Source organism: Ammospiza nelsoni, chromosome 25 (assembly GCF_027579445.1).
Source record: "Ammospiza nelsoni isolate bAmmNel1 chromosome 25, bAmmNel1.pri, whole genome shotgun sequence".
NCBI classification, from domain to species: Eukaryota; Metazoa; Chordata; class Aves; order Passeriformes; family Passerellidae; genus Ammospiza; species Ammospiza nelsoni.
The window spans coordinates 708536-722289 of NC_080657.1; the positions used below are offsets into that span (position 1 = coordinate 708536).

Here is a 13754-nt window from a genome sequence, read left to right on the forward strand (position 1 = left end):
GGATCCCTCTGGGGACGGGGACCGGCACCCCGAGTCCACCCGGGGAGGGGACACGGCTCATGGGGGAGTCCTTTTCCTTTTCTTTCCTCCTTTTCCTTTTCCTTCTTTTCCTTTTCCTTTTCCCTTTCCTTTTCCTCTCCTACCGTCCCATTTCCCCCATTTGGAGGGACGGTGACCGCGGGGCGCCCCTGCAGGACTCGGGGCCGGGCTCACTCGGGGCCGGGCTCACTCGGGGCAGTTTCGGGGCGCTCCGGGGCTCCCCCGTTCCCGTTTCCCCGCCGGGAGCCGCGGCCCAGCCCGGCCCCGCCCGTCCCCGGCGTGCCCCGCTCCGTGTCCCTCCCTTCGCACACAGTGACTCAAGGCCCAGGCTCGCCCCGGTGCCCCCCCAGTTTCCCCAGTGCCCTCCGGTTCCTCCAGAACTGGTTTGCTGCGGGGGACCCTCCCCAGCGCTGACTCAGCGCTGCGGGGCTGTGCAGGGAGCTCCGCTGGAGCCGCGGCTGGCTGGGCACGGACACCCACCCTGGCACACCCTGGCACGCACCAAACACACGCGTGCGCCCGCACTGACCCAGCCCCAGCACCGGGACCCCACGGCTGCCCCTCCTGCGAGCCCCCGGGGGGATGCAGGGGGCACATCCCGCTCCCGAGCCACCAGGACCCGCTCGGCCACCCTTGGGAGCCCGGCCAAGGGCACGGGAGGGCACCGGGCAGCGGCCGGAGCCCGGCAGAGGGAGCTCGGCCGTGCCTCAGTTTCCCCAGCACGTGAGCGCTGTCACCCGGACCGGGTGGCCCCGGGGCTGAGCTGAGGCCGCCCGCGCCGGGCTGGCGGTGCCCGGGGAGGCTCCCGGGCCGGGCCGAGCCGGGAGCGGTGGCCCCGGGCAGGGGCTGGCACCCAGCGGGCCCCGGGAGGGCAGGGCGGCCCTGCTGCGCTCCCAGCCCTGCCGGGACGGGCCCCGCGCCCCGGGTCAGGCTCCGCTGTGACCGAGGGCTATTGGGGTGTGCGCCCCCTCCCCGAGCCCGTGTGGAGCCCCTCGAGAGCCGCTCAGGCCTGGGGATGTCCCCGCGTTCGGAGCCCCTCGGGAACGCGCTGGGGGCTCCGTGCGGGACCCCCGAGGATTGAGCCGGGGCGCCCCCAGCCCTGCGGACCCCCAGCCCTGACCCGGCCCTGCTGGGACCCTGCCAGCCCCCCCATTGCCCTGCTGGGACCCTGCCAGCCCCCCCGGCGCTGCTGCAGCCCCGCGCTGGCCGGAGGGGCGGGGACAGAGCGGTCCCCGGGGTCCCCTCGGAGGCTCCATCGCTCGGTGGGCGGTGGGACAGAGCGGGGGGCCCAGAGCCACCCAGGCCGGCTGCGCTGCCTGCGGCGCTGCTGAGTCGGAGCGAACGGGGGAGCCGGGTCTGGAACCAGCCTGACCGGCTCCCCGGCTGTCAGCACCTGCGGAATGCCAGGGCTGGGTGCTCAGGGCTGGGTGCTCGGGGTGACTCTGCCGGTCCGCCCAGCTGTGCGGTGTGCACAGAGCAGCCCAGCGAGCCCGCTCGGCGCGGCACGGAACGGCACGGCACGGCTCAGAGCCCGGCACGGCACGGCGGGACCCTCGGCCGGCAGGTACCGGGGGTGCAAGGCACCGGGCCGGCCCGGCTGGTTGGGGCTGCCACGGAAGGGGTTCGGGGTTCGGGGTTCGGGCTCCGGGGCTCCCCTCCCGCTGCCCCCCACGGGAATGGGGCCGGCAGGTGGGGGCTGAGCCCAGCTCTGCCCCTCTCACCCTCAGTGCCTGAATTTGGGGGGCTGCGGGGATGTAATCCAGCTCCTGCCGCCGCAGTGCATCCCGAGAGGTGCCGGAGCGAGCTGGGGCTGCTGCACACCTGCAGGATCAGGGCTGAGGGGACAGCGGGGCTCTCCTGTCACCGCTGTCCTGGCCATGGCCCGGCAGCACAGGGGCAGCGAGGGGGACCAGAGGCTCCCCTGCCCTCGCCGTGACCCTGAGCCGCCCAGCCCGGGTCCCCGACTCTCCTGAAGGTGGCGAATCCGCTCAGCCCGCGGGGACAGAGCTCAGCCCAGCCCGCGCTCACCGGCCCCTCCGTCCCTGCTGAGCACTGAACAGCCCCTCGTGCCTTTGGCTCGGGCGCTGGGGCACCCTTGGGGGTGACGGGAGGCAGCAAACGAGGTCAGCGGCGCGGCTTGGCCGAAGGGGATCAATTAGAGCCGCGCCGGGTGTCCCGGTGTGGCAACAGCGCTGGATGCAGCCTGGCACGCCCGGGCAGGCGGGGATGGCCGGCAGCGGCAGCCGGGGAGCTGCAGGCTCTTGTCCTCCTGTCCTTGCGTCCTCGTGTCCTTCACCCTTTGCTGCAGTGGGAATGGCTTGAGCAGAAACAGAAAGTGCTGGGGCAGAGCCGGGCTCTGGGTGGGCTCCTTTCCCAGGACCTGGGGGGCTCAGGGGGGCGCCAGCAGCAGGGATGGGGTGGGATGGGAAAGACAGACCTGGAGATGTTCGGAAATGCAGCTCCAGGTGAGAGGCGGGATGCTGAGTCAGCAGGTGCTCCCTGCCCCCAAGCACGGAGTCAGCATCCCTGTGTCTGTCCCTGTCCCTGTGTCTGTTCCTGTGTCCCTGTGTCTGTCCCTGTGTCCCTGTGTCCCTGTGCTGTCCTGCAGCCACGGGCACAGCTGGTGCATCCATCCCCCTTCCACTGGCGAATGCCATGGCCCTGGGGATCCAGCTGTGGCCCCGAGGATCCAGCTGTGGCCCTGGGGACCCAGCTGTGCCCATGTGGTGGCCGTGCAGCCCCACCCAGGCTGGTCCCAGCCTCCAGCGGCGCTGGCTGCCCCAGACAAGGTCTCATCGCCCTCCGGAGAAATGACACAAACCCTTCCTATCTGTTCTGGAAAGACCTGCTGGGCCGGGGAGGGCAGCTCGGGAGGGCTGCAGCAGGGGCAGGCAGCTGCCTGTACCCAGCGCTTCCCCGCCTGCCCCCGGCCCCTGATCCCCCTGGGGCCGGGGAAACCCAACCTGGCAGGGCTGGCTCGGTCCCACCCGGCTGCTGCAGCGCGAGCTCCTCTCCCGAGGTGCCCCCCCCGGATCTGTGCAGGGAGGTGTCCCCGTTCTGGATGGCGACATTAATCCCAGCCTGTCCTGGGGCTGACCCCAAATCCCCGCCACTGCCCCCAGCCGGGCGGTGACAGCTCCGAACTGGGAGACGCTGGGACGTGGGTGCCCTGCCAGCGCCCTCCCCGGCTCCTGCTGTGCCAGCTGCTTCCCAACCCAAACCGGCAGTAAAACCTTTCTGGGCAGGCACGTGCCCACAGCACGGCACATCCCCCAGGCTGCGGTGGCACGGTGTCCCTGTCCCCTGCCCTGAGCCCCGGGACCAGAGCGATGCCCACCCTGCAGCAGCCGGGCCAGGAGGGGGAGCTGCGAGCTGGGCACAATCTCGGGCCGGGGGTGAGCTCTGGGGGATTATTCCGGCTCGATTCCTCGCGGAGCAGCAGGGGAGGACGCAGCAATCCCAGGCAGCCACAGGGAAGGGTCAGGGGATGGAGCTGCTCAGGCCTCCTCCTCCTCCCAGCCCTGCTCCCGATCCCAGCCAGGCCTTTCCCCCACGGAGCCGCTTCCCTGTTGTTTTCTGGGCTTGTTTGTTGGCTGCTTTTGCTGACTCGGCGCAGCCCTGCTGCCCGCCTGACTCATCCCGCAGCTCGGGGCACGGCATGGCCCGGCTGCGTTCTGCACGCTCCCCTGGGCCCTGACAGGCTCACCTGGGCCCCGCCAGGCTCCCCTGTGCCCCGCCAGGCTCCCCTGTGCCCTGCCAGGCTCACCTGGGCCCTGCCAGGCTCACCTGGGCCCCGCCAGGCTCCCCTGGGCCCCGCCAGGTTCACCTGGGCCCTGCCAGGCTCACCTGGGCCCTGCCAGGCTCCCCTGTGCCCCGCCAGGTTCACCTGGGCCCTGCCAGGCTCACCTGGGCCCTGCCAGGCTCCCCTGGGCCCTGCCAGGCTCACCTGGGCCCCGCCAGGCTCCCCTGTGCCCCGCCAGGTTCACCTGGGCCCTGCCAGGCTCACCTGAGCTCCGCCAGGCTCACCTGGGCCCCAGCACGCTCACCTGGGCCCTGCCAGGCTCACCTGGGCCCTGCCAGGCTCCTCTGTGCCCCGCCAGGCTCAGGAGCCACAGTGCCCCCACACCCCAAATGAGCACCACGAGGAGCCCCAAAGCCGCCTCCTGTGCCCCCAAAATGTCGCTCAGGACCACAGGGATGTCTGGGGGTTTCAAGCCAGCTTTGGGACCCGCGGTTTGGTGCCGTTCCCAGCTCTCCCAGACCCCTTCTGTCCCCGCAGCTCTGCCAGCCCAGCGCTGCGCCCGCGGGGGCTGAGCCCGGCAGCGCGGGGGGCACCGCGGGACCGGAGCCGTGCCCTGCCCGGTTCCCCGGCATGGATCCGCCGTTCCGGCACAGCAAGAGCCGAGCCTTCATCTCCAGCGCGGAGCTCAGCATGAAGCCGGGGGCCGCGGCCGCCCCCGAGGGCCGCTCCCGCTTCCAGAAGGTCTCGCTGGTGTCGCGGCGCCTGGAGAGCCCGCGGGGCCGCGACGGGAGCCCGTCCCGCGTGTCCCTGCTGCTGCAGGCCTGGGAGAGGGAGATCGTGGAGAAGAAGACCGGCTCCGGCCCCGCCGCCCCGGCCCACCGGGAGCACTCCCCCTCCGCCGTTCTCCGCAAGGACTTCACGGCTCACGGCCCCGTCTTCTCGCAGGTCTATGCCCCCGCGCAGCGGCCCCGGCGCCGGGACGAGCGGGGCAAGGCGGGGCCCGGCGGGGACGGCTCGCCCGGCCCGGAGGTGCCGGTGCACCGGGAGAGCTACGTGCACGGCACCCTGCTGCCCGCGGGCCCCGCCGAGCGCCCCGCGGCGGCTCCCGGGAACGGGCCCGGTGCCCCCGGTGCCGCCGAGGCCGGCGGCGCCGCCGCCCTGCCCAGGGCCCGGCAGGTCACCGTGCTGCGGACGGGCAGGGACGCGGAGGGACGGGGGGCTCCGAGCGGGACGCTCGGCACTGCCGGGGCCGCCGCGGCCGCGGCACGGCGGGACAGCCCCGGGCAGGAGGGCAGCGGCTCTGCGGGGGCTGCAGCGGGCACGGAGAGCTCACCTGGCAGCGCAGAGGCCGCTGGGCCCCCGGAGGAGGCATCCCCCGAGGAGAAGGACTCAGCACAAGCCGAGCCCGCGCCGGTGGAAGCGGCTCCGGTGGAAGCGGCTCCGGTGGAGGCGGCTCCGGGGGCCGGGGACCCGCAAAGCAGCGTGAGCAGCTCGCCGCAGGGTCCCTCGGCTGGCCAGGCTGCTCCGGCTGGCACGGGTGAGGGCAGCGTGGCAGACGTGGATGGCACCGTGCCAGCCACGCCACCGAGGACAGAGAGCCCCCCGGGGGCTGGCAGCACCCCCGAGACCCCCCCCTCAGAGGAGAGCGATGGTCCAGAGCCTTCATCCGAAACAGCGGCATCAGCCAAGGCTGAGATTGAGCTGGAGGGGGATGAGCCGATGGGAGACCCCCAGGGCACAGCCCAGGAGCCTGAGAGCACCCCAGAGCCCCCCAGCGAGCCCCCAGCCCCCGAACCCCCGGCCGAGAGCCCCCCGGACACGAGCGAGGAGGACCCCGAGCTGCTGGTGGACATGGAGATCTTGGTGGACACGCTGCGGAACATGGAGCCCTCGGAGATGCGCAAGGCGCCCAAAGCCCCGCGGCAGCCGCGGCCGTCGGCGCTGGGGCGCTGCGCCGCCCTGCCGCCCATCCACGAGCACCGCGTGGCCCCCCGCGCCCCCCTGTCCCTGCCCCTGCCCCAGGCCCTGCGGGAGCTGCTGGAGCGGGGCCCGGCCCCGGCGCGGCCACGGGAGCCCCCCGAGGAGGAGGAGGAGGAGGAGATCGAGAACCCCTACCTGAGCCCCGAGGAGCGGGCGGCCGCGGGGAGCCGCCGGGGGGTGCCCGGGAACGGCTTGGGGGGCGAGGGGTGGGTGGAGGGGGGCTCGCCGGCAGAGGATGAGGACCCCAAAGCGGCGGCCGAGAGCAGCGCGCCCTTCCGAGGGAACGTCCTCAAGGGCATGGCGCTGCTGTCGCACTTCTTGGAGCAGCGGGCAGCCGGGGCTGAGGAGGGCAAGCCCTACTCCCGCCTGGACAAGAGCGTGCTCTACGGCCGCTTCGTGTGCCCCGGCGCCGGGGGCTCGGAGCCGGCCTGCCCCGGGCACCACAACGGGCTGGGCCCTGCTGGCCCCGAGGAGCCAGAGGGCAGCGTGACCCTGAGCCTCGAGCCTGTCCTGGTGAGTGAATCCGGCGCTGGGGAATGCTCTCCTTCCCCCGGGGGCGGGGGTGAACCCTGCAGCGTCCTGCCCTGATCCCAAAATGGGGCTGGTGCTTCCTCTCCGCTCAGAGAGGCCGTGGGGGGAGAGTGCAGGCACTGGGATGGTGATGGGAGATACTGGGATGGTGATGGGAGATACTGGGATGGGTGATGGGAGATACTGGGATGGGTGATGGGAGGATACTGGGATGGTGATGGGAGATACTGGGATGGTGATGGGAGGATACTGGGATGGTGATGGGAGATACTGGGATGGTGGATACGAGGTCAAGGGATGGAAGGGTGTCACCACGGCTGCTGGGAGGGTCCCGGGCAGGTGCCAGGAGGGTCCCGGGCGGGTCACAGGAGGGTCCCGGGCAGACGGGAGGCCGATCCCCGGCAGGGCAGGAATGCTCGCTCAGGTGTGGCTGCCCGGGGCCGTGGGAGGGCCGGGCAGACGCCAGACGCGAGGCTGCGGGGAGATGGCTGCCTCAGCCGAGCTCCCCCCGCGCTCCTCACCCGCCCGACCCCCGGGCTCTCCACTGCAGGACGATAAGGAGGGCTTGAAGATCAACACAAGGCCTGGCAAGGTACGGAGAGGGCGGCGGGGCCGGGCAGGGCTGGCCGGGCAGGGCGGGGCGGAGTGGCAGCCGTGTCACCCTGCCCAGATCATCCTGTACTCGGACGCCGGCTTCGCGGGGCACAAACGGGAGATCTGGGACGACATCCCCGACGCCACGTCCTGGGAGCTGTCCCACACCATCTCCATCCGAGTCATCCGCGGCGGGTACGGACGGCAGGGACACGCGGAGGGGACACCGGGGAGGGCAGCCCGGGCTTCGGGAGCGCCCGTGCTGCCGCTGCTAATTACCGGCGCGGTGTTAATTACCGGCAGCCCGTCCCCACCCACGCTCTGCCCCGGGGGGCTCCCCTAACGCCGGGTCTCCCCCGTGCCGCCCCCACGGCGCTCGCAGGTGGGTGATGTACGAGAAGCCGCGGTTCCGAGGGCGCAAATGCGTCCTGGCCGAGGGCGACGTGGAGATCGACAGCCCCTGGACGGCGTACGGGGACAGCGGGCACAGCGGGCACAGCGGGCACACCGGGCAGCCCCGCGGCAGCCGCCCGTTCCGCATCGGCTCCTTCAAGCGGGTGGTGCGGGTGAGTGCCGGCACCCCCGGAGCCCCCAGCGCTGTTCCCGGGCGGAGCAGCGGGGCCCGAACGCTGTCCCGTCCCCGCAGGATTACCGCACGCCCCACATCAGCCTGTTCGCCCAGGAGAACGGAGAGGGCGCCCGGCTCCGCTTCAGCGGCTCGGCCGAGGACACCCGAGAGCGGGGCCAGGCGCTGGCGGCCGCCTCCATCATCGTGCACTCGGGCCTGTGAGGGGACCCGGGGCTGGGGGCTGCGGGTGGGCTCGGGCACTGACGGGGGCGGGGGGTGACGCCTTTCCCCATCCCCAGGTGGGCTCTGGCACAGACAGGAGTAGGGGGTGACGCCTTTCCCCATCCCCAGGTGGGCTCTGGCACAGACAGGAGCAGGGGGTGACGCCTTTCCCCATCCCCAGGTGGCTGCTTTACTCCAAGCCTTTCTTTGATGACGATCCCTACGTTCTGGAGCCGGGCGGGTACCCCAATTTGAAGGCGTGGGGAGCGAAGGAGCCGTCCATCTGCTCCATGCACCCCATCAGGCTGGTGAGTGCTGGCTCCTGGGGGTGCTGAGTCCAGGTGTCAGCGAGTTCAGGCAGCTCCTGCTCCATCAGTGAGATCACAGTGTGGGAACAGGCCAAGCGTGGCTTTGGGAAGTGCTCCTGTGGGTCAGGGGTGAGGGGAAGCTTCCAAAGAGCTCCTTGAATGAAAATGAGCCAAAACCCAGCTCAGGCTCTGTAGGGTGGCAGCAGATGTCCCTGCAATGTCTCCTCCTGCCACCACGGCCTCACTGGGGCTCCTTCTCCTTCCAGGGCTGCCCCGTCGTGGAGAGACCTGGTGAGCCTCAGGTGAGCTCTGGGGCAGCTCCCAGGAGCCCTGGGCTGGCCCTGGGACCATCCTCACCCCACCTTGTCCCCTCCTCACCTTCCTCACCTGTCCCCAGGTGCTGATCTATGAGGCTGCAGCTTTCCAGGGCCGCAGCTTCACCATCAGCAGAGACATGTACGACCTGAGGCGCCTGCCCGAGGCAGCCCTGCCCACCGTGGGCTCCCTGCGTGTCCTGGGGGGCTGGTGAGTGCCACGGGGAGGGCAGGGCTGGGAAGGTGACGGCCACCCCTGGGAATGGCTGTGGGGCACCTGGGGGAGAGGCTGTGCATGGTGCCCCCGTGCCCCAGCACGTGGAAACGCTCTGGAGTCCTCAGTGCCCGTCTGCCTGTGCCACAGCTGGGTTGGCTACGAAAAGGAGGGATTCCGCGGCCACCAGTACCTGCTGGAGGAAGGGGAGTACCGGGACTGGAGGCACTGGGGCGGCTACAGCCCGGAGCTGGTGTCCCTGCGGCTGATCCGGACGGTGAGGAAAGGCTGGGAACGGCTGGGGAAGGGATTTGAGAGAGCCAGGCACCCCCATCCCATCCTCACCCCCAAAAGGGAGCCGTCCCTGCCTGCATCAGGCAGCTGGGCAAGGCCTGAGATCCCCCAAAATCATCCCGGCCAAGCTTTGGCAGCTTTGGGCGCCCAAGGCCAGGCAGGAGCCCGCTGTGCGTGTGCCCAGCCCACAGCCCCTTCCCCTGACAGACCCTGGGGCCTGGGGGGCCCTTCTCCCCGCAGGATTTCTCAGAGCCAGCCCTGGTGCTGTTTGAGGCCATGGACTTCGAGGCGGGCGCGAGCGTGGAGCTGAGCGAGGCGCTGCCCGACACGGGGCTGGCCGGCTACGGCAGCGTCACTCAGTCCATCCACGTGCTGAGCGGGGTGTGAGTGTGCCGGGGGGCAATGAGGGGCACCCGGGGGGGAACGGGCCAGCACTGACCTCCCCCCACAGCTGGGTGGCCTACGAGGGCCCCAACTACTCGGGAGAGCAGTACATCCTGGAGAAGGGCGTGTACCGCAGCTGCGAGGACTGGGGCGCCAGCGACTGCCACATCGCCTCTGCACAGCCCATCCTGCAGGTCAGGGACGGCCCCCCGCCCCATGGGACCCCCCCCGGGCTGGTGGGGTCACAGCCAGACTCACACCAGCCCCGCTCTGCTTGATTCCAGGTCAGGGAACACAACCTGCACTTCGTCTCCAAGGTAGGGCTGCTGATGGGGAGGGGGCTGCAGCCCCTTGGGGGTGGTGGGGATGCTTTGTCCCTCACTGAGCCCTCTGCTCCCTCCCCAGATCCTGCTTTTCTCAGAACCCGATTTCCTGGGGGATCACATTGCCTTTGAGGAGGACCAGGGTGCCCTGCCCGAAGCCTTCACCCCGCGCTCCTGCCGAGTCCGTGGGGGCAGGTGGGGTGTCGGGGTGCTGGGGAGGGATGGGTGCCCTCCATGACAGCTCTGTCAGCCCGGGAATGTCCTCCCCACCAGCTGGATCCTGTTCGACGGGCAGGACTTCACTGGGGAGCAGCACGTGCTGTCCGAGGGCGAGTACCCCACGCTCAGTGCCATGGGCTGCCTGTGCTCCACCGCCATCGGCTCCCTGAGGAAAGTTCCACTGGTGAGCCTTGCCTTGCCTTGCCTTTCCTTTCCTTTCCTTTCCTTTCCTTTCCTTTCCTTTCCTTTCCTTTCCTTTCCTTTCCTTTCCTTTCCTTTCCTTTCCTTTCCTTTCCCCTTTCCCCTTTCCCCTTTCCCCTTTCCCCTTTCCCCTTTCCCCTTTCCCCTTTCCCCTTTCCCCTTTCCCCTTTCCCCTTTCCCCTTCCCTGATGTTTTTCCCCTCTCAGGGGCACCCCCAGCTCTGCCTCTGCCCCCCAGGAACCCTCATTTCCCCCTTTGTCCCCCTATCCCACAGTTTTTCTCAGAGCCCTCCATCTTCCTGCACGGGCTGGAGTGTTTCGAGGGGAAGGAGATCGAGCTCAACGCCGAGGTGCGGAGCCTGCAGGCCGAGGGTTTCAACAACCACGTGCTGTCCGTGCGGGTCAAAGGAGGGATGTGAGTGACCCCTGGGGCCCCTGGGTGTCCCCCGTCCCCCTGGGTGACCCATCCTGTGTCCCCCTGGGTGTCCCCTGTCCCCCTGGGTGACCCATCCTGTGTCCCCACCCTGTCCCCCTGGGTGTCCCCTGTCCCCATCCTGTGCCCCCTGTTCTGTGCCACCCTGTCCCCCTGGGTGTCCCCTGTCCCCATCCTGTGCCCCCTGTCCCCCAGCTGGGTGCTGTGCGAGCACGGTGATTTCCGAGGGCGGCAGTGGCTGCTGGACTGCACTGAGATCACCAACTGGCTGACCTACAGCGGGCTGCAGCACGTGGGCTCCCTCTACCCCATCCGCCAGGTGAGGGGCACCTTTGGGAGGGGACAGGGCCGTGTCACCTGCTGGGGTGAGCCCAAAACCCCGGGGGCGTGGGGCTCACACGGACACAGAGCTGCCAGCCCTGGGCTGGGGGAGCCTGGCGGCTCTGACACGGGAAAGGTGCCACCAGCTCGGCGCTGTCACCCCACATTCCTGTCCCCCACCCTGGGAGTGGCCGCCTTTGTGGCGAAATGCTCCCCGTGGGCGATGCCTTGTAAAACACACGGCATGGCAGCGTGGTGAGCTGTGCCAGCTGCCAGGGACAGGTCACGGGCACAGCCATCGCCCTGGGGACACCTGGGGACATCCTGGGGGGAGGACAACGGGGGGAACCCTCCTGAGTGCAGGATCCCCCTTCCCAGAGCCCAGGTGGGTGAGGAGCTGCAGGCAGGCGGGTCTGGGGTGCAAAGCCAGGTGGGTTTGGGGTGCCAAGCCAAGCTCCTCTCTTGCAGAGAAGGGTTTGGGGTGCCAAGCCCAGCTCCTCTCTTGCAGAGAAGGGCTTGGGGTGCAAAGCCAAGCTCCTCTCTTGCAGAGAAGGGTTTGGGGTGCAAACCCAAGCTCCTCTCTTGCAGAGAAGGGTTTGGGGTGCAAAGCCCAACTCCTCTCTTGCAGAGAAGGGTTTGGGGTGCAAAGCCAAGCTCCTCTCTTGCAGAGAAGGGTTTGGGGTGCAAAGCCCAGCTCCTCTCTTGCAGAGAAGGGTCTATTTCCACATCAGGAGCAGGGAGCTGCAGCTCTTCCTCTCGGTCCCCGACGACGTGGAGGACATGAAGGCGGGCAGGGTGGTGGTGTCCAGCCTGAGCGAGCAGAGCAGCTCCGTGTGGTACTACGAGGACGGGCTGATCAAAAACCAGGTCAGGGCTGGGCAGTGGCAGCCAGCGCCACCCAGGGGACCCGGGCAGGCCCTGGCAGGGCTCCTGTGGGCACTCCCCACCCCTCAGCCTTCTTCCGGGGATCCAGCTCATCTGCACAGCCACAGCAGCCCTGTTCTCCACAATAGCAGCAGTCTCACTCCTAACTCTGCTACCTCTCTTCTTACTAACCATCCTAGAGGCAGCAGTAGCGATAATCCAAGCCTGTGTTTTCGTACTCCTACTGAGCCTCTTCCTACAGGAAAATATCTAATTCTCAATGGCACATCCAGCACATTCTTATCACACAGCTGACCCCAGCCCCTGACCCATCCTAGCAGCAGTCACTGCTCTCCTGACCACCTCAGGACTAACAACAGGATTCCACTACAACTCCCCTCGACCCCTTATCTAGGCCTGCTCTCCACTATTCCATCATGTTCCAGTGATGACATGACATTGTACAGGGGGGTTTGTAAGAGCTTCTCCCGGCCCCTGATCCCAGAGATGTGCTGATTCCTCTCCCCGAGCCTCCCCTGGAGATGTGAGGCCATCTCTGCCTTCCCTGCTCTCACCCTCACCACCCGCACCTCTCGCCGAGGGGCTCCCCCTGCTCACCCACATCCCAGCCCAGATGCAGCCGCCCTAGAGGGCCCTCCCTGCCCGTGTCCCCTGCAGGTGGCCCCCAGCATGAGCCTGCAGGTGATCGGGCCGGCGGGGAAAGGAGCCAAGGCCGTGCTCTGGTCCGAGACGCGGCTGCCGCGGCAGACGTGGAGCGTGGACAGCCAGGGACGGATCCACAGCCAGATGTTCGAGGACACGGTGCTGGACATCAAGGGTGAGCCCTCGGCCCCGCACGCCCTGCTTGCCCAGGGATGCCCCAGGACGGGGTGTTTCCATCAGGAGGGCGTTTGCCCTCCCCAAACCTCCCCTTGCTCTGCAGGCGGCCGCAGCTACGACCGGGACCACGCCGTGGTGTGGGACATGGCCGAGGAGCGACCCACGCAGCTCTGGGACATCCAGGTGCTCTGAGGGACAAGGGCAGCATGGGGACACCCTGCCAGCGTCCCCACACGGGGGCAGGAGGCCTCGGACCCATCCACGCTGCGTCCCCAGCGCCTCTGCCCCAGCTGCTGCTGTGGGGGATGATCACCGTCCTCTCCATCACGGGGGGACCACCCCACATCCCTCCGTGGAGGCCTGAGCACGGCCCACGCAGGATGCCATGGACACGGCCAGCGTGGCACCCTCTGGAGAGCAGCAGGGCCCCTCCCCGCAGGCCTTCCTCCCCCCGAACTGTATTTATGTACGTGTGTAAGATACAGCCCTGCCTGGCTGCCTGGTGTCCTTGTCCTTGCCGTGCCCGCGGCCTGGCAGCTCCCGCAGCCCGATGCTGGTGCCAGGACGGGATCCCAGTGCCCTCTAGTGCCCACGGGCACCGGCAGCTCCGTGGGCATGGACTGTGAGGAGAGAGGCACCGGCCAAGCAGTGCCGGGGATTGCTCGGGGGACAGGAGGGGACAGGAGGGGCCTGCTCGGGGGACAGGAGGGGATCGCTCGGGGGATGCTCGGGGGACAGGAGGGGACCGCTCGGGGGACAGGAGGGGACAGAAGGGGACCGCTCGGGGGATGCTCAGGGGACAGGAGGGGACCGCTCGCTCGGGGGTCCCGGTCCTTCTCCCCTCCGACTCCCCCATCCCCGAGGGCTGAAGCCCCAGGACGGGGCCGGTTCTGCGCCCACACACCCCCGGCAGCCCCGGTACCGAACCGGGAGAAGGCGGAGGCGAGCCCTGCGTGGCGGCACCGGCGTTTATTGCTCGGCGGGGTCGGGGCAACGCTTCCAGCGGCAGGAACGGGGGCGGTGCCGTCCTGGGGAGGGTCTCGGGGGGCTGCAGGACCCTCGGGCTCAGCGCAGGTGCAGCAGCAGCGCCGCCAGCCCCCCCAGAGCCGCGGACAGGAGCGGGGCGCTGGCGCCGGGCGCGCTCACGCTGCTCGTGGTCGTGGCGTTGCTCGGGGCAGCAATCTTCGAGGGCGACACCGCCTCCTTCCCCTTGTCATCCTTGGCCGTGTCCTCCTCCTTGGCCTGGCAGAGGGTCTGGCAGAGAAAACGGCTTCAGGCGCCCCTCCAACAGAGCAGGGCGGTGAAAGCCCCCAGAGCCCTGCCAGGGTGGTCCTGGGGCAAAAGGACCGGGGGGTCCTGGGGCA

At 69.5% G+C, this 13754-nt stretch overlaps 1 protein-coding gene across 1 annotated transcript; it reads left to right on the forward strand.

Annotated features, from left to right (window-relative positions):
- The first annotated feature begins 1554 nt into the window (after positions 1-1554).
- On the forward strand, positions 1555-12870 carry CRYBG2 (crystallin beta-gamma domain containing 2). Its single transcript, XM_059488543.1, has 20 exons — positions 1555-1603; positions 4319-6274; positions 6843-6884; positions 6963-7081; positions 7269-7452; positions 7533-7672; positions 7858-7984; positions 8251-8286; positions 8382-8509; positions 8663-8789; positions 9047-9189; positions 9258-9384; positions 9475-9507; positions 9596-9708; positions 9787-9916; positions 10208-10347; positions 10561-10684; positions 11395-11553; positions 12229-12388; positions 12494-12870. The coding sequence occupies exons 2-20, from the start codon at positions 4412-4414 to the stop codon at positions 12580-12582; spliced, it is 3984 nt and encodes a 1327-aa protein (XP_059344526.1). The 5' UTR covers positions 1555-1603; positions 4319-4411; the 3' UTR covers positions 12583-12870.
- Positions 12871-13754: the final 884 nt, after the last annotated feature.